This window comes from Lipotes vexillifer, unplaced genomic scaffold (genome assembly GCF_000442215.2).
Source record: "Lipotes vexillifer unplaced genomic scaffold, Lipotes_vexillifer_v1.1 scaffold688, whole genome shotgun sequence".
Classification (NCBI taxonomy): Eukaryota; Metazoa; Chordata; class Mammalia; order Artiodactyla; family Lipotidae; genus Lipotes; species Lipotes vexillifer.
In genome coordinates this window covers 436,159-457,012 of record NW_006776111.1, presented here as the reverse complement: position 1 = coordinate 457,012, position 20,854 = coordinate 436,159, and the positions used below count along the sequence as shown (strand labels likewise).

At 38.8% G+C, this 20,854-nt stretch overlaps 1 protein-coding gene across 1 annotated transcript in view; it reads right to left on the bottom strand.

Moving 5' to 3' along the window:
• Positions 1–20,854, bottom strand: part of TJP1 (tight junction protein 1) — a 116,470-nt gene that overhangs the window by 31,292 nt on the left and 64,324 nt on the right. Inside the window, exons 7-12 of the mRNA XM_007450273.1 lie at positions 18,242–18,345; positions 17,491–17,659; positions 17,039–17,186; positions 5,200–5,339; positions 4,173–4,278; positions 870–1,020 (exon numbers count right to left, since the gene is read on the bottom strand). Of these exons, the coding sequence (XP_007450335.1) occupies positions 870–1,020; positions 4,173–4,278; positions 5,200–5,339; positions 17,039–17,186; positions 17,491–17,659; positions 18,242–18,345 (818 nt within the window). The remainder of the gene's footprint in view (positions 1–869; positions 1,021–4,172; positions 4,279–5,199; positions 5,340–17,038; positions 17,187–17,490; positions 17,660–18,241; positions 18,346–20,854) is intronic.

The following is a 20,854-nucleotide window of genomic DNA, read 5'->3' as shown; positions in this document are numbered from 1 at the left end:
GAGGAAAACATGAACAAAGCAGCCATATTCTGGGGCAGGAGGTAGCCTGAATGCAGGAAGAGACCAGAACAGAGGTGGCAACGACAATCTGAGGCAGTCTCCTCTGGCAAGAGGAGTAGAGCAGAAGATGCAGGAACTCCCACTTGAGAGATCTGATCTTCTGATTAAAACGGCATATAGTGCATCTGGCAGGAAGTTTGGATAGTTTAAAAAGAGAAGAGAGAAATAAAGATGGTACTACGTTACTAGGCGGCATTGCTTATGGAAAAGAAACAGAAACATACACAAACAAAAAACAAAAGAAAAAGACCCGATTGGTACCCTGCGTCTTAACTAGGCTTTCCTGGACTCTTTCCTCTTGTGGGGTATGAAGCTTCAGAGCCCGGGCAGCTTACACATGTGCCTGATGGAAACCCCGTGTCTGCACACCTGAGCCATCACCTGTGGTGAAGAAGGTCCTACAGGGCTCTGTGGGCTGCTGCAAAGACTACTCCCACTGGAGAGGAACACCTGACGCTGCCCTAGTGGCAATATGTGGCCCACGGCAGAGTCTAGCCAGCCTGAATGTTTAGTTGAACTTAAAATAAATGGTGGATATTATGGGGCTCTAAGACTTACTTTTTTTAGGTTCTATGAACATGAGTGATTAACACGAGACCAAAGCACCACACTGTGTAGTAACAACACAGCAGTGAATAAGAGCAAAGGCAGGAACGGGAAGACCTGATGGATTCTCAGTCTGCATGCTAAATTGGTTCTAGACGCTACAACAGATTACAAGCTAACTGCAATAGTGAGTCTGCTGTGTCTGATGCCGTTTTCTAAAGATCTAAGTACTTTGAAACCACATAAGTTGATCACTGACATACCCTGAGAATCTGATCACCCTCTTCCAAGCCTTCTTTGGCAGCAGGGCTATCTTCAAGAACGCCAGCTACAAATATTCCAACATCATTTCCACCGGCCAGCCGCAAACCCACACTATCTCCTTTCCTGAATTTTACTAATTTCATGCTGGGCCTGTTAAGACAAATATTTCATTTGAAACAGTTAAGAGAAGCTTGAAGAGTTATAGCAAACTACTACAATAAAAACCATATTTAGAATAAAACAAAGGACCATCATCTCTAAAATTTACCCTACACCTCTAATTTACTGAATAAAATTTATCATTAGAATACCAAACCAGATTTAATAACACTTTGTTTTAATTTTTGATTAACAAAATAAGCTTTGAAATATCCAAATTCAATATGTAAGTACTGTCTTACATATAATTATAAAATTACTTCATAACAATGTTTTCCCAACTTTGAGTCTTGGATATATGTGGTACATTAACAATGGCTAAAAAATCTTCCATTTCTCCCACCCCAATTCATACCATATCATCTCTACTGAATAACTAAGAAGCACTATTGTACAAAGGTAGAAACTGAGCATAAACTGACAAATTTCCCTAATGCCAGAGAGTCAAAATCAGGCTCTAAGCACTGTAATCTCTATACCCAACAGACAGTGGTTTTGAAACTGTGCAGTTAGGGGACTCCTTCAGTAGTTCACACAGATCACTTACTCTGCAGCCCCTTTGAATTTTAAACAAAAAGCTTATCATCATTCAGCCTTTTTGGATTAGTCCCATATTTAAGCTCTGCCCCCTTCTTGCTAGAGAGAATGGAAAGGAATTAATGCAGGCACATTCCTCTACTATCAGTGTAGTGTCAAAGCTCTGTGACACTCCTAAAACACCAAAGAATGCCTTAGAAGAATGGCTAGACAGAAACACATCATAACTAAGCATTACCCTTTGGGGTAATTAATTACAAATTACATACATAATTACAAATTTTCCTTCTAGGTTTCTATAACCATCCCACATTCCAAGCCAAGAAGACACACAATTCTTCTACCTATTCTGACACGATGTGTGGGAAAAAGTCCTTTTCCTCTTAATTTACTAAGTAACAATGAGCAAATAATTAGAAACTAGTAGTAATGAAAAAACACAAATCAAACGAATGAATGAGTTGAGGGAAGAGAGATGCCTTGTTCTTTAAAACCAACTAAAGACCACCTTAGCTTTCAGAACTTACAAGGTAGTCATATTTGACCTTGTTTCTTCATGTAGAACTAACATTAGCTAGATGGAAACCTGAGAGTCTGTAGGTCAGATGAGGTCACTTACTGCCAGGGCTGGTGGTACCCTCAGTGCCCCGTATCTATTTACTGGCTTTATCATGGAGGGTGTGAGTCCCTCAGCTGTGATGGATCCTACTTTTCCACCTGCATCAAGAGCATTCTGACAGACTCCTCTCCCAAATCAACTGTACAGACAGCTCTTTTAAACATTTCCTTAAAGTCCTTAAGGCCCCAGGTCCCTCAAGTCCTCTCCTAACACTGACCCATCTAGTGCACCTCAAAAAGTAAAACAGCTGATTGTAGTCTGCATCCTTTAGTAAAACCTGGCTTTTTATTGATAAAACCACTGTTCAAGGACAGCTCTAGGCCCCTTCTTAGGGTCATGTGCCCTACATGCCTAATATTTTATACTCTGCCCTGTGTTATGTCAACCACATGCAATAGCAAAAATCCTTCTGCCTCAAATCCAGTCACTGAATCTGAATGAATAACTAAACCTTTCCTGGCTAAGCTACAAATCCTGCCCACAATCTCAGTTCTCTTTGGTATCTGTCCTTCAATGCTCCCTCAGGGAAACAGGTCTCTGGAATCTAGTTATTAAAGTTTTCGTAAAACTTACAGAGTTACGAAAGCTCTCAGGCCATTCTCTTTTTTTGGCTGCACTGGGTCTATGCTACTGCCCACGGGCTTTTTCTCTAGTTGTGGTGGGCAGGCCTCTCATTGCGGTGGCTTCTCTTGTTGCGGAGCATGGGCTCTAGGCACGCGGGCTCAGTAGTTGTGGCACACAGGCTTAGTTCCTCCACTAAGGAACTAAGTGGAGGAACTAAGCATGTGGGATCTTCCCGGACCAGGGCTCAAACCCGTGTCCCCTGCCTTGGCAGGCGGATTCTTAACCACTGCTCCACCAGGGAAGTCCCCAAAATGTATAATTTTAAACTTGTGACACTTTCACCTATTTCAGGAGCCATTTCTCTCTACCAAGCTAGGTCTTATGGTAATAACCCAATTTTCTTTAGCAGAGAAAACAGATGAGAGCAGAGGTCTACATCTAATCTACTTTAGGAAATTTGGTAATTTTCCATTATTCATGTCATGTCTCTTTTACCAGAGAGACAACAAAAACTAATCTGATGATCATGACAGTTTGAAATCTGGATATAAAATCTACATCTCAATCTCAATGTATAAAATATAAAGTAATAAAAGTTGTGAATATCAAAAGCTTACTTTTGAGTTGCTAACTAATCTAGAACAGGTTTCTCAACCAGAGGTGATTTTGCCTGCAGGGAACATCTGTCAGCGCCTAGAGATATTTTTAGTTGTCACAACTGGGGTGTGTATGTGTGTGCTACTAGCAGCCAGTGGCCAGGGATGCTACTAAGCAGCCACAATGTAAAGGACAGTCCACCACAATAAACAATTATCTGGCCCCGAATGTCAATAGTGCTGATAGGGAGGAACACTGATTTTTTTAAAAAATGCTAGGGATTTAGAATGCCTGTGAAAATTCTGATGTTTAAATAGAAAACAATTTTCTAGTTTTGTAATTCCTAATCTAAAAACTAGGTAGAGAAAACAGTGGTGAGAAAGAAGTAAACATCTTAAATGTTTCTTTGTTGTTCTCTAATCTCTGACTGATTCTATCATATAAATAATTTAAAAAACCAAAACAAACACTAACCATAGCATTTAATAGTATACACTGTCTAGGGCTTCCCTGGTGGCGCAGTGCTTGACAGTCCGCCTGCCGATGCAGGAGACGCGGGTTCGTGCCCCGTTTCGGGACGATCCCACGTGCCGCGGAGCGGCTGGGCCCGTGAGCCATGGCCACTGAGCCTGCGCGTCCGGAGCCTGTGCTCCGCAAATGGGAGAGGCCACAACAGTGAGAGGCCCGCATAACGCAAGGAAAAAAAAAAAAAAATAGTATACACTGTCTTTAAAAGCATATGTAATATGGTTCGCAACTGAATTCTCAATTTAAATAATCCTTAGTAAGGGGCAGAGAAGACAACACAAGTTTAAAACCACATTACCGAAGAATCCCATCTTCATGAGTTGCATTAGGCAGGATCCCATCAGATGGACTGACAGGTAAATCCACATCTGGCTGTCCAACCTGAGCATACACAGGCTTTGGTTCTAAAAGAAAAGAAAATTTAAATTATGCAGGAATCACTTTACAAAATGGAATAACAAAGCAAGCAACCACTGAAATAACCAAACAATAAAAAGTCTGCAAAATACAGCAAAAATGTTAAGTTCAGAGAACCTGACCAGGAACATATATACTACATATGCATATATTAGGGTACATTTTACAGTTATAAATTCTGCGATCTTTATAGCATGTATGCACGTTACATGGTCACCTATGCTTTCTACAGCTCCAGCTGTTACAGTCTGAAAAATATACTTTTTAGGGAAGAATAACAGAGGAAGAGGAATATAAGAAGAGAGAATCCCTACATTTCTCTGTTAAGACTGTCAAGGTAGCCTTCTTTCTTCACTGTGATACAATTTATTTTTAAATTTCCACATTCCTGCCACTAAATAATCAGAGCAGAAACAGGTTTTGAGAGAAGGACCTGAGAGACAGTAGAACCAGGACCTCCAGGCCTTTCAGGCAACTGGATCTCAGAACCTTGCAGATTCTTATGTGTGGTCTTGTATACAGGTCAGCAAGGTATACTTCATGAAGTGTTTGTGAAAACACTTTCAATAGACAAGAGAACTTTAAACAGTGTCTAAAGCCAATCTAATATTTCCCTTAATGAGCAGTGCTGGAAAACAACCTCACTCACTGTGAACAGCTGTGAACCACAAATAACTTCTATCTGGAAAATTTGAAAAACATTCACGAATGCTTACTGATACATGGCAACCTCCCACTCACAAAGAAAATGCTGGAAGTACAGAAAAATTCACACATGGGTAGTAGGTAGCAGCAATAGTAGTAGTAGTAATAATTGCATCTTTATATTTTCTGTAAATATAATCCTGTAAATTGTGAAACAATTTAGTCTGAATGCAAATGTTTCCTGCACTCTAGGCTAGGCTTACCTGGAAGACTGGGTGTTTGTTTCTCATTTCTTTCAACTACAACTTCTTCCACTGTTTTAGGTGTGTGATCATCTGCATGCTTTACAGGAGTTGAGACAGCCCCGGGTTTAGAAATTCTCTCTTCCTCTCTGCTCCGGAGACTATACATCATTAAAATAAAAACTTATGAGCATATTGTGAAAACAATTTGTAAAGAGTAAAAGAACAGCCAAGACAATGTCAAAAAAGGATGACAAGGGACTTGCTCTAAAAGATAACAAAATATTGTAAAAACTTAGTAATTAAAACTAGAGTGCTACTGCCACAGAAACAGATAAATAGATCCATGTAACAAAACAGAAAATGGAGAAATATATCCACAGTACCAAAGTTTATTACGGAAGCAGCAGCCCAAAACTGCTGAAAGAGAACACACTGTTTAATAAACAGTGTTTAGAACAACTGTCCACAAATTTAGAAAAATTAGATCTCTATGCATATCAATGACATAAGTATAAATCAATTTCAGATAAAGTCTTAAACATAAAATATATTTTAAAAATCTTATCAAAAATAGAGGACTCTTAAAGTAAGATTCAATGCACAAAATGAAGTGAATACATAAAAAGTTTTAAAAGGTGTGAAAATAATTTGAAAAAATGTCTTAGGTTGAACCAAATGACTTTTTTTAAGTTCAAACAACTGAACATTAGCAATTTGACCAAACAAATGTTAACAGGAGTTCAATTTTAAGACTATATATTGATATAACAATACATATAATAAGAATTTGATATTTAGAACATATGCAAACACACTTTTTAATTATTTTAGAAATAAAAAGAGCCAATGTGTGAACTCATGGACAAAAATGAAAAAGACCTTGGGCTTCCCTGGTGGCGCAGTGGTTGAGAATCTGCCTGCTAATGCAGGGGAAACGGGTTCGAGCCCTGGTGTGGGAGGATCCCACATGCCGCGGAGCAACTAGGCCCGCTCGCCACAACTACTGAGCCTGCGCGTCTGGAGCCTGTGCTCCACAAGAGAGGCCGCGATAGTGAGAGGCCCGCGCACCGCGTTGAAGAGTGGCCCCCGCTCGCCACAACTAGAGAAAGCCCTCGCACAGAAACGAAGACCCAACACCGCAAAAATAAATTAATTAACTCCTACCCCAACATCTAAAAAAAATAAATGAAAAAGACCTAGAAACAGACTTCCCATAATATGGAAAATTTCTCATCAAAAGAATAAGCTGGAAGGATACTCACCTGTGTTAAGTGAAATAAACTACTATCTGAGGAATATGTGCAGAGCCTGATCTCTTCAAATTATTTTTAAAACACACAGAAACTCTATGATGCTACAATGTTTGCACGAGTACAGCGGAAAGCTTAATTCAAGAAGGAGATCTGGGATAAGGTGGAGTTGGCAGATTTGGCCTATTTCACCTGTTCTAACGAGCATACAATGCTTTCATAATTGAAGATTAAAAATTAAAATATTAAAGTTACAATGAAATAGAGTTATATCTGGAGACATGAAAATAGCCCCAAAATAAAATGTGAGGAACAAACTGCAGAATATATGTGGTGTGACATCACTGAGGTATTAAAGAAAACTCTCCACAGCTACACAAACACATGTCGACGCCACGTGCAGAAAGACCCAGACAGACAGAGGCGACAGAGGTTCTTGGAGTGGGGAGCAGACAAAACAGCAGCCCAGGGAAATCTGAGATTTATCTCCACTATTTCAGTTTTCATAAGAAAATATTTACATAGTAAAGACTGTAGTCTTTAGAAGTAAAGACTGAAAAGTAAAGACTAAAGAAGTAAAGACTGAAATGTTTTTAAATATTTTAAAATAATGTTCATTATTTAAAAATGGAATTAAGTCTAATCTTAAACAACGAATTTTATTCTATTAATGCATATTATTAGCAGTCTCTTACCAGGAAAAAATTTCTTCCCGTTATCCTCTTGAAAAAATAAAACATAAGCACTTTTCAGAGTTTCTATTTTCATGTTCATTTAACTACTCAGTGGGGGTGTATTCCGGTTTTAAATTATATGTATTAAATGAGCTGCATGTAAGTAAAACAGTCTTTCAGAAAGTAAAGCCAAGATATCTTCTAGCTCAAACCAGAATGAACTTTCTAAATCATAAAAGGTTAAAATTTTTAGCCACTGCTTATGTAATAAAATCTTACATACAATTAGTCTAAGTATAAATAAATACAGTTAAACTCTATCCCCAAACTGCTCTAGGCACACCTCAGAATATAAAGGGAAATACAAAATAATAAATTCTCCTTGCATTCTTTGCACTGAAAAATGCAAATGATATAAGTATGAACATTTTGAAGAGAATGAGATTAAAGAACTACATAATTTTAGTAGTTCTACAGATTTTGTTGCTCTGCAACAGACTTTAAAGACTATTTGCTTAAAAAAGATCAAAAAACAAACGTTTCCAATTGACTTTCTTGTTTCTTGTAACTTAAAAATTCTAAACTTAGAATGTGACCAAGTGACATTAATGATAACTAAGAATCAATAATATTTTAATCTGAACGTCCTCCCCAGTGATAACCAAGACTGTCGTGCAATAGGGCTCTTGCTCCGTACATCACACGGAACTCCCGCTAGTAGAGCTGGCTAATTTTCATACTCTATACCACCTTTCTTTAATATAATTATTATGAATTAACATTGCAGATGGGTGGAACGCACATCATTCTATTAGATTTTTCATACAATTAATATTTGGAAAAATCATTGTTCATTTTTAGTGTATTTCCATTATCTACCAAAAGATGGAAGCATTATTCAATACATGTAGATTTGGAGCCGTGCTGTTAATGGAATTGTGAGGCAAGTCATTTATGTAATTTAAAAATTTCTAGAATCCATATTAAATAAATGAGGTGAAATCAATTAATACATTTTATTTAACTCAGTATACCCACAATATTATTTAAGTAATCAATATAAATGATTAATGAGGTATTTTACACATTCTTTTTTGTGTACTCAGTCATCAAACTCCAGTGTGTAGGTTCACACTTACGTCTCTATTTAAACTGGCCACATTTCAAAGGCTCCACAGCCACATGTGGCTAGTGGCAATGGTGTTGGGCAATGAAGATCTAGAGTAACAGTACAGAACAAAATAATAAACTTTTCCAAACATTTAAAATGTTCTACTATGAGCATGTATGACCATTAAGTCTATTATAAGACAAAGAATAGAATTTAGACACAGAATCAGCCTACAATCAGTGGCAGTTATTGAAAGTGAAGCCATAAAAAAGGAAAATACATTTTCCCCAAACCTTCCTTACACAGTTCTACCCTAATGGCTCCCATGTAATATTTAAGTTTTAGTAAAAAAACAACTTCTGCTATTATGAGTCAAGCCAACTTTATACAAAAACCATCTTTGTCCTGAGTTGGACTCATGTTTATCTACCACACTCTGGCTCCTAGTAGCCTAGAAAGAAACTCCAGGCATTCTAGGGGACCTTGAGACCCTCTGAAGGGTGTTTTTGTTTTTCCCCTAGAGGGTAAGCAGATAGATTTTTTCGGATTTTTCACTTGTACATATTAATCTAACAGTAATGATCCATTAATCTAAAGACTGCAGGCTGCTTGAAAGCTCTGCGGAACAGTTGTTAAGACAAAGTCTCTGAAAGAGAGTTTTTACAGTCACATAAATGGGCTCATTGTAAACAGAGCCTTAAGTTGTATCCAGTCAACTCTGTAAGTACAGTAGCAGATTAACACACATTCAACCAGATCAGCAAAGATTAACAGATTAAGTGCAAAACTTCAGGTGTAAAGTCACAGCTGTTTGGGACCATTTAGTGCAGGCAGAGGGCAGGCAGCGAGGTCAGAAGAGAGACCTGGAGAGACACTGCAGGAGGAAGGGGCTCTCCTCTGTCCCCTCGGCAGCCCCTGCAGGACACAGGGGCCAGATGCACTCAGTGGCCAGCAGCTTTCCCCAGACACTTCCTAGGTTGGTTTTACAGTGCGCGGTCTCTGACAAGACACCTCCTCAAGATTGGCTTTCCCAAGCCCCTTGGAGGGCAGATTTCCTGCAAGTTCATCCAGTGACACCACAGTGAATTCTCTGCCATGCAGTGAGCCTCAGGTGTGTGAGGACAGGTGGGGAAGCTTCTTCCTTTGGCAAATCCATCTCAGCACCAGGGGAAGGGCCTGCTCCTTACATCTGATTCTTATATTTTTCAGAGTTCTCTTTATTTATTACTGGCTAATCCCTTGTCACTCCAATCTCGTTATATTTAATCTCTTTATGTTAAATTCGCTCTGCTCACAAGAAACTGTGCTTTCTGTCTTTTGGACCCTGATGAAATATGCCAGACTGCCAATTCTTCAAGGAGTTTTATTTCTGATTTCTAGTTCTCAAACACCTCCCCAACTGACTGGTTACATCTTATTTAAAAATAATCTTAATACAGGAAATAAACTAATGCTGAATGTTCACTGTAATAAAAAATCCTTTTATAAAGCTAATTTCCTCTTACATAATAAATGACTCATCCTACATAAGCCAATTTATAATTTCTTTTCAGAAACTCATTTATTGCATAAAGGGAGGCAAGATCTACACAGCTTAGGATGAACACAGCAACTAGGTACCCTTTAAAGGCCACTGGACTATCTCAGCCCCAATTATCAATAAAGATAGAAACTTAGAAAGTAACTTAACCAGACTCCAAAGTTCTTCTCCACTGGCAGGGACAGTTCGGCATGGAGGGCTCCTAATACATATGAGAAAGAAAAACCAAGGCACACTCAAGTCTGACTTCTCAGAATATTGCAGCCATTGCTAATCTTCTAAATTTCATATGGAAACAGATATTTACATACTGCAGTTCCTCCTCGACAGCAATTCAAAAATTACAGCATGGCACACAGACGATTATAGGCATGAAAAAGGCAGAGAGATGTGGAGATTCTGGGCTGGTACTTGGGCAGAGAAATGAAGAGCTGCCCAGGGAGTATGCTGAGAAAGCAGGGGGAATAATTACCTTATATCTACTTGGCTATATTTGCAAGCGAAGTTCTCACAATTTAAATTTGTTCTTTATACATTGTAATCTATTTTCAGAAATATATATATGTGTGGTGTACGTTTTTGAAAAAATATGAGTGTCTATATTACTCACTTTGACAAATGGCTTTCTGGCAATAACCTAGCTACATATTCACATGAAGCCTATCAGCTTGTACAGAGATTCTCATCTTGCATGTTCGTTTATGACGATAATGACTAACCTAGTCCATCTGAATTAGAAAACAGATCTGTTGTTCAACAAGTATAATTGAAAAAATGATCAATTTTTAGTAAGGAACAACTGGGGAAAGACTAAGAAGGACCCTTCTTTCACTTAAGGGACAACAGCATCATCAGGGCTTCACTGGTGGTATGATTATTACGTACTTAGATTAATATTTAGAGTAAAACAACCCTTGATTGTGCAGTATGTTTGGCTGATTTTATAACAAGAGACCAGTGTTACCATACTCTTCATTTTTTATTAACATTCTCTCAAAGGCAATAAAGAATTGTCCTACGTTATTTAAACTAGAAATAAGATTTTTCATATACTTACTACTTTTACACGTGAGTGGAAGTCTGTTTCTATAATATTTTATGTTTTATATTGTACTTGTACAAGAAAATAATTCTCAGCTGATGGAGTAAATAAAATGTACACTTTTACTTTAAAAATAGTGACTATAAAGTATAATATTTAAGCTTGCCTTGCTGTCATTAGGTCCACGAACTCCTCTTAGGGGTTAAAATCCATCACCAATCACTGAGCACAACACTACTACACCTTGGTCTCTATTAACTAGAGAAATGTATCAGCTATGGTCCTCCCTCAGCCCTTCCCCCTACAAAGCATATGAAAACAAAACCTCAGTTTGGAGTTTTAATCTCCTAACTGAAAATTCCCAAGGATTGAAAATAACAGTCGGCTCTTTTTTTTTTTTTTTTTTTTTTTTTTTTTTTTGCAGTACGCGGGCCTCTCACTGTTGTGGCCTCTCCCGCTGCGGAGCACAGGCTCTGGACATGCAGGCTCAGCAGCCATGGCTCATGGGCCCAGCCGCTCCACGGCATGTGGGATCTTCCCGGACCGGGGCACGAACCCGTGTCCCCTGCATCGGCAGGCGGACTCTCAACCACTGCGCCACCAGGGAAGCCCAACAGTTGGCTCTTATCTGAACAACAGAAGTTCAGGATGGGTCTTTAATATTCCACTCACTTTCAAAGGTTAGACAAAGAATCTTATTTAAAAAAGATAATTAGTAACAATTCAAGTGATAAACTTTGAAGTTTCACATTCTCCCTAACCGATTTTCCAAAACAGGAAAAAAAAAACCGTTTAAGAACTCCAAATCCCTGGCTATGTTGCCCTTGTGGTCCAGCCACACTGGTCACCTTGCTGTTCTTCCAATAAGCTGAATGTATCTCCATCTCTGTCTTATTCTGGAATGATCTTCCTTTGGCTGGCTCCTTCTCACTCACTCATATCAAGATAAGTTGACCGTAGAGAAGCCTTCTTTCTGCCCAAGCATGTCTCTAATACTGCCCCCTCTTCCTGCACTGTCACATCACCCTGATTTTCCTTACCACTAATGGAAATTACTGTTTCATATTTCAAACGTATTTATCTGTTTTATTCACTTGGATATAAGCTCTATGGTACCAGGGATCTTGCCTAGATTGTTGAGGGCATAATTTATATTTATAATCATACACTGACAACATGTGCATTATCAAAAAATACTTCATAGGGGCTTCCCTGGTGGCGCAGTGGTTGAGAGTCTGCCTGCTGATGCAGGGGACACGGGTTCATGTCCCGGTCCGGGAAGATCCCACATGCCACGGAGCGGCTGGGCCCGTGAGCCATGGCCGCTGAGCCTGCGCGTCCCGAGCCTGTGCTCCGCAACGGGAGAGGCCACAACAGTGAGAGGCCCACGTACCGAAAAAAACAAAACAAAACTTCATAAAGGAAAAATGAGCAGGGTAATGTCAAAATTACTGGTGAAGAAAAAATCTTTCAACCTTCACTGAAGAACACTCACTGTGCTGACTGCTGATCACTCACCATCAACTGTGCACGGCACAGGAGCCATAGGAAAGAAGGCATCAATTGTTGATTAAATTCACTGAGATTTAATAAACTGAATCTCTCTACCTGACTATTTTTGAGGTGAAAGGGTCGGGGGGAAAGGATGCAGGACTCCACAGCATGTCTGAAAAAGAAAATGTAATAGTACCTGCACCAAATTAATTACCAACAATATCAAATATAAATCTTGTTTTGAATCAAGCATCTTTCAAATTGGAGGTAATGAAATCTTTTTTACCTAAGACAAAGGACTAAAACCAAGGATCAGGAAAAAAAACCCTGAAATTCACCAGTCAGAAGAAGGTTATACTTCTCTACATTTTGAAACAGTAAAAACAGAAATGTTCAGCTTATGTATATGGATGTCTCCACAATAATTTTTAGCCTATTGGCAAAGTTCTATGTATGTTCCAGACAGAACTACACAATATCTAACAGAAACGATATATACTAGAGCAAAAGAATATTTACAGCTCTCTAAACTCAAAGAAAACAACTATGGAAGGTGACATATAAGGTGTGTAAATAAAAAAACTATATCTTTAATTTAAAAGCCAAGGCTTCTCTAAGGTATTTAAGCAGAAACACCATATGCCCTACATGCATGTGTATGAGGACTCACCTGGCACTCTGAGAGAACAAAGGCATGAACCTGCATTCAGCCCTGATGATATAGGTGGACTGTATAGTTAAAGGATTTTTGATCCCATTATTTAACTTGATTATTTAACTTGGCTCAATGCTCAGATTTAGGCTAGAAATTCGCATTCATAAGAACCAATTTAATCATCATGTATTTGTTACACCATAAGCAGTATCAATACTGACACCACTAACTTCAGAATTCAGTGGAGACATTTCTCTCAAGAGAAACAAACAATGAAACAAGTATTTTAAATTTCTGCAGTTTTAATCTCTTCTAAACACTGCTTTCAAGTACTTCAGAAGCAATCATTTTTATGAAATAGATATGCTAAATATAAATCAGACTTTTTCCTGTTTGTTAAAATATACAATTCCCTAAAAACCTTAGACAACAGCTTATTCTCAGATGCACCTTGTCAGTTTATGGAATGACTGAGTATAAGAAATACAAAATACAAACCTTTACAATGCAAATTTTCTACAGTTGAACCTTATCCTAACTAGTCTGAGCTTTTACTGTAATAGGATTTTTTCAACAATGCGACTGCTTATGATTAATCAGTAGCATGAGAGTCACTTTTATTAAAATAGTTTATAGAACAGAACCAAAAACGTAAACATATGTTGCTCCTCCAGGGAGAAAACGCATAAAATGGATCTGTTAAATTAACTGTAAATACTAGGGAGAGTATAATATAACCAAACAGAGGCTTAGAACACACTCTGCAAATCCAATACTCTCTAGTCATGCAGGGACTGCAGTGAAATCAGTGAAAGAGTCTTCTCATTGACAGCCCCTGACAACCGCCATGAGGCAGTGCCACCAGCCAAGGACTCTCAGTATGCCCAGCTCCCTCCTAGAGAGGGAGTCTTGGCCCAGAGTGGGCAGTGAAAAAACACCAAATAAAATATACAAAACAAACTTAGCAACAGCATCAAGCTATGACAAAATCACTGTAATAATTCTCTATACATATATTATTTTTCAATTTAAAAACAAAACTATTTTAACATCCTAGACCAGGGAAGGACTGGCAGACTTTTTCTGTAAATGGCTCTGTGGGCCATGCAGTCTCTGCCACAACTTCTTAATTATGACATTGCAGGATGGGTTCCAGTAAAACTTTATTTGCAAAACCAGGCAGCAGTCTGGATTTGGCCCACAGGCTGTAGTTTGCCAGCCCATGTTCAAGACAACAGTAAGGGTACACTGCTCACCTAATTATAATGAAGAAACACGCTCATGTGTTTTTCTCAGAATTCAGACCATATAACATTTGTCCTCCAAGAAAAGAACATCACACAGAGGAACATAAGTAGGTTATGACAACAATGGGACACTTTATAGAATGGAATGCTTTATAGATTTCTGCTCCTTAAGTAACCTTCCACTTTTTTCTTTCTCTACACCCATGAGGTCAAACACTTAAGTCAAAAGGCCAAGAGCTTTAATCCTGGCTCTAATCTCTTGTCAACTACACAACCCTGGACTTTATCACAACCACTCAGCTTAAGCTGACTTGCCTACAAAACAAGCAAATCTTCTTAGAAATGGTTTAAAATGAGCTGATGTGAAAGCACATTTGGAAACTCTAACTGATGATACTATTACTACTACTATTAATCACCATAATAATGAGAGCAGCCAATATTTGCGCCAGGTGTTCTAATGGCTAATTTAACTTTCACAACTTTGTAATGTACGACTGATGCCTTTTTTTACAGCAAATGAGAAAACTAAAGGGCAGAGAGGTTTCAAGGTTGTGCAAGTAACCAATGGCAGGCTGGGACTTAAACCCAGGAAAACTTGCTTCATAGCCCAAAGAAATCACTATATTCTATTACCTCTGACAAAATGAAAGTTACTATTCTCAGCAGATAACTGCAATCTTACAAACATACGAAAACACTCAGAAATCTAGGAAGAGAAAAAGGTGGGGCTAGTGTTTTACACACTAAACTGAAACTTTTCTCACAAGTTTTTTGTTTCACTTTTTAAACAGCATTTGAAGAACATTTGTAAAACAAAGACATCTGTACAAAATTAAATAACAAAAAGAAAATGTCCCATGCGTTTTTTAATACTAGGATTTTACTCTCTTACTATATCTAAGTTGTTTCTCAAAATGCAAGGCACCCTCTATATTAAAACTCCCACAGTTATCTGGATTTTAATATTAACTTTAGGGGGGAAATGAAAATGAAACCTTTAAGCAACTGGTACTACTTTACATCCTGCCTTTTGACAGGCCACTTAATTTTCAGGAATTATAGTCTCAGCACAAACATCTGGAAAAGAATCTGAAGACTTTTTGTCTTCTGTACTCAAAGTACTATCTTTTCCTTAGTATATGCTACATGTTCTAACCAGAAGTTCCCAAATCTGGTAATGTATAGAAAAGAATGCTATCAGGAACTTTAAAAAAGTATTCCCTGCCTCCACCTCAGATGAACTGAGAAGCAGGCCCAGGATTCTGTATTTTTAAAAGATCTCATATAACTGGTGTTACCCATAAAGAATACTTGAGGTTCCCAAGAGAAGTAAAACATCCCAATATAATATGAAGATAGTTAAAAAATTTTTTAAGTCCTCTTCAACTTTTAAAGTTACAGATGTCAAGTGTTTAGGAAATCTAAATGGAAAAAAGTAAGTATCAGAAAGAACTTTCTAAGGTTTAGAATTTGATTACAATAAATACAAATGGCCAAAATTTTGATGAGCATTTCTTTCTTTTTAAAGGAAAATCATGTCCAAATTGCTTGATGCCAGCCTAGCTTCTAGGTGAGAGAACTGTGTTACAATTACAGCCACTCCCCGTGACTCATCAGGGACGTTAGCTCTGTCACTGTGTACATGTTGCAGCAGCTGTCCTTCTCCAGATAAGGTCTGTGCTGTGTCAGGGAGATTTTTAGAATTATTATGTTAACCTACAGCAGTTAAAACTAATAATCGATTATAATCCATTTTGCATGTGACATACTATAATATTCCTTAAAAAAATTATAACATTAATTACAAAGATCAGGGTTAATACAATTTATATGTCTAAAATCTGAAATTCAGAGAGAATCAGCCTCACAAATATCTAAACTCAGGGGTGCATAACAACTGTTATCTGTATGATTTCTGACAATCTTGAGGACAGCTCTCTCCCAGGGAGGGACTTCTCCCTTGCTTCTTCAGCTTCCTCAGGGAACACTCCCTGTGGTCCACTTCTGGGCATTCTATCTATATTGTTTCTCTTGGCAATTTTAGTGACTTCTATGGCTTCAGCTAACACCCTCATGCAGTAAGTCCCAAATCACCACCTTGAATCTTAAACTGGTCAGCTCTGGACCTGAAATTTCAAGTGTCTACAGAAGATCTCCATATGGATTGCTGTTAAACCCTAGGTCCACTGGTGGCCTACAGAGCCCTGGGGAATGTCCAGAATTCTTATGTAAAGTGCTACACGTATGTGTACACGTGCACTTTTCTGGAAAGAAGAGTCATAATTTTCCTCATATTCTCAAATGTATATGTGACCCCAGAGACTATAAACTCAGGTAAGTCATATACTACTAGCATAGCAGATCCTTTGGCATAAATACCAGACAGTGTGCTTTAAAGCAGAAAACAAAGTCCAGGTTAATCTCTCCACTAAAGGACTTCTACTGTATATAGTTAACTTGTCCTAAAGCTTGCTAGCATCTTCTAATGCAGTGGTTCAGCAAATTGCAACTGAGAGCCAACTTTTTTAAAATAAAGTTTTATTGGAAAACAGCCATGCCCATTCATTTACATACTGTCTACAGTTAGTTTTGTGCCACAAAGACAGAGCTGAGTAGTGACAAGACTTGGCTCACATGCCTAAAATACTTACTCTTTGGCCTTTTATGAAACAGTTTGACCTTTGTTATTCTAGATAAGAAATACCTAAATTGATAAAGAAACACGAACCTAATTTAAGTAATCCAAAGACAACCTATCTTCTAATTTTATTTCTAAGCAAAACCAGAAACATGTACCAAGCACACACACCTGTTTTATTTTAAACAACAGAGCATGATTACCTGCCATTGCTGGGCTGCTGTGGAGACTGTCTAGAATGGTCAGAAGGCTCTGACCGCTGGTCAGGAGATCGTGATCGGTTGTGACGGGGAGGCCGGTCGTGTGATCGACCGGAATGATCTGATGCCAGTGACTGAATTTCTGAAATGTCTGTTAAACAAAAGAGTGCTGTTTATTTTCCCATGAAATGACTACAGTAAAATATAAGGTACTCCAATAATAATGGAAATAAGTTACTAAATATAATTTCATATAAAATGGTTGATTTAAGCATTAACTTAATCAGCTACTATTCGATATTGGTAAGCTGTCAACAGAAAAAAATTTTTTTGAATTCTTATATTTTGAAGGTGTCTGGCTCATAGAAAATTATCATTTCATTCTAAAATGTCAAATCTTCCCACTTTAAGAAACAGGTCACTTAAAGGGTCTCTGCAAACAGAGCCACACTCACCATCTCTCTCAGAGGCATTAGCAGAGTGGATACTGTCAGAAAGATCAGGGACATTCAGCAGGGTAGCCCGCTCATCTCTCTGAACTACCATCTTTAACTTGCCTTTAGACCTCTCTATCAATGTCTTTGCATCTGTCAATGACATATTTTCCGTCACGGTACCATTTATCTGCAACAGAAAAGAAACTATAGGTTGAAGGTAAATGACAAAAATACAAACATTAACTTAGTCTGACATGAACAGGAATATCTAGACTACTCCTGGGCTTGCTCTGAGAACCAAAATATTCCCTTTACACTTTTCCTAAACTATCAAAGTACTCCTCCTTACTGAAATAATAAAATCTGTACTACACTGCTGCTCTGCCAGAAAAGCCCAAATTAGCATCTTCTTCCTCCTCCCCATCACTTTCTACTACTCATGGGCAAACTAACAAAACACATCAATAATATCTGGAGGAGTTATCGAAACCACTTAATGTGGAACAACAAACAAATCTATCTACAAAAGTAACTCCTATTAGTGAAAAACATACATTTGGCGCTATTAATTCTCGAGGATGACTCTATGCCCAAAGAAAAGCGTCAGTGTTGACATGTAATAATAGCCAGTGGCAAACTATCTAGTCCCCCAAATATTGATTTTTAATTCTTTTTGGCAAAATCGCTTCAAGCATGAACAGGAGCTATGTGGTCACACTAGAAGTTGTTTTCTACTGCAGTTCATCAAAATGTAAGAATATGACTATACCTTCAATACAACATCGCCTTCTTGAATATTGCCATCTCTTGCTGCCAAACTATCTTGTGAAATTTCCTTTACAAATATATGGCTGGCCAATCGAAGACCATATTCTGAAATAATATATTTAAATGTCTTTAGTGTAAAATCCCAAGACTCTTAAATAGAGTTTAAAAGTATGAAACTAATAATCACCACATAGAGTTTTTAAGTACAATCAGTAATAAGAAATTATTCTTGGCCTCCCTGCAAAGAAGACATTTCCTCTAATCATCAGAAAGTTTTCACTGTCAGTGTGAAAGCAAAGGGAAAGTGCGTGGTTCAAAGAGAAGACTGGCACGTCGTGCTCTCACTGTACTGAAAGAGAGAAAAATCTGAAGAGATTACCATTTCTCTCTGATGGTGTCATGCTGATGCACTAGCTTCTCAGAAGGTTTAAAGAATAAAATTCTGAAAAGGAAAACTCTGGAATCCTTTACAATTTTGTTGATGACTTGTATTACCATGCATATATTGGTTTTGTTCTCCTCAGTTCCTACAGCAGAAGTATTTTGAATCCTAAACACCTCTCTGAGAGACATACACAGAGCATCAGTGTGCACCACTCAAACAAGGGCTTAAAATGAGCCAAGCAGATGTGGGGAGGAGTTAAAGATGCCAGTCCTTCCAACGACAAAGTGCCCAAAGTGCTCAGGAGCGTGGCAACATTAATTGCACCTGTGGGTGAGGGCGTGGTCAGAGTTAAAGAAGTTACCAGGAGAGTCCAGAAAACTGTCCAGGGGGCCTGCAAAGCTGTACAATGACTACAACTAACAGTATAATGTCAATAGGAACAGGACTGCCCCAGTTGTGTTAGGAGAAAGAGTAGGACTGAGTCTTACTGGGAAAGAAAAACAAAACAAAAACAAGAAGGGAAACAGATGGGATAAGTTAGCAGACCTGCTACTCAAGCTTTTAAAAGTTACATCAGTTACAGTTCAACTTAGGGCAAATATACAAAGAGTGTTCACAAGCAGGAATAGAATCAGGGTAAAAAAAAGAAAATGACCTTCTAGGGGATCTAGGCAGTCAACTATGTGTGATTTAGAAATGGTGACTATATCTCACAGAAAGAAAGTACTGATTAAAAGACTGTCCTCATTTAAGATTTAAAAATTATAAATGACCAAAATACAGAGATGACTCTAAAATATTCCTTGTATATTAATGTATTCATTTATTCTAAGTATTTCCTTAGTAAATATTAACTAGGTGGTAGGCACTAGAGATAAAAACCAGCAATTGAGACAGTCCCTGCACTCTGGCAGCTTCCCTAGTCAGTAGGGAAAAAGTCGTTACCACAATTGCCAGTGTGATGAAGAGTTCGGATGGAGCAATACATGATTCTGTGCCTTGTGGGGGTCAGAGAAGGCCTCCCTGAGAAGCAAATGCTAAAGCTGAAACTCTACCTAAGAAATACTAACACTAAACCTGATAAATGGACTTCCCTGGTGGCGCAGTGGTTGAGAATCCACCTGCCAATGCAGGGGACACGGGTTCAGAGACCTGGTCTGGGAAGATCCCACATGCCGCGGAGCAACTAGGCACGTGAGCCACAACTACTGAGCCTGCTCGTCTGGAGCCTGTGCTCCGCCAACAACAGAGGCCGTGATAGTGAGAGGCCCACGCACCGCGATGAAGAGTGGCACCCGCTTGCCACAACTAGAGAAAGCCCTCGCACAGAAACAAAGACCCAACACAGCAAAAATAAATAAACAAATGTGGGGTTAAAAAAAAAAAAAAAAGAATATAAACCTGAGAAATGAGGTTGGGTGGGGGTGGGGGTGGTGTGTGTGTGTGTGCGCGCGCGTGTGGGTGTGTGCGTGCGTGTGCACACTGGAAGAGACAGAATGGTTAAAAACAAGTGCACCAGAAGGTATGAAGGAAAGACAAGGCAAGTTTGATGAAGTCATAAGTGTAGGGCAAGAGTCAGACAGAGAAGCATCCCAGAAGACCCTGTAACCACGTGGAGTAGTCCACAGAATGGACCAGGGAGATCCAGAGACTGGATCATGAGGCTGGGTGAATCACTTAATAGACAGTGGTGTGGTGCTCCTCACCCCCCCGTGCCCCACAACACAAAAAAGGAAAAAGTAACGATGTGTTGATTAACTTGATTGTGGTGATCGTTTCCTAGTGTATACATACCTCAAACCATCACACTGTACACCTTAAATACATACAACTTTACATATTAATATACAATGTCAGTTACACCTCAATAAAGATGGAAGAAAAAAAAAAGATGCTGGTAGCTTGGATGAGGGTGGTGGTGGTGGAGAAAGGAGGAGTAGGACAGTAAAGTGTGGTGTTTAAGAAGTTAGAAGGTGTTAACCGGGCACAGGAAAGCAGGGGAGAAAAGATGTCACGGAAAACTATACCATGCTGCCCCCAGCTGGCTTGAGAGACCGGGTAGACGGGAATATATGCAACAGGATATTTCATAAGAAACATTCCAGGAGGGAGATGTGCTGTATCTGAGGGATGCAGACGAACACCTAAGTGTACATGCCTATGACTCAGCTGGGGCACCAGGGTGCACACACTGGACCTAGGGAAGGAGCTGTGCCATCATGAGCAGCC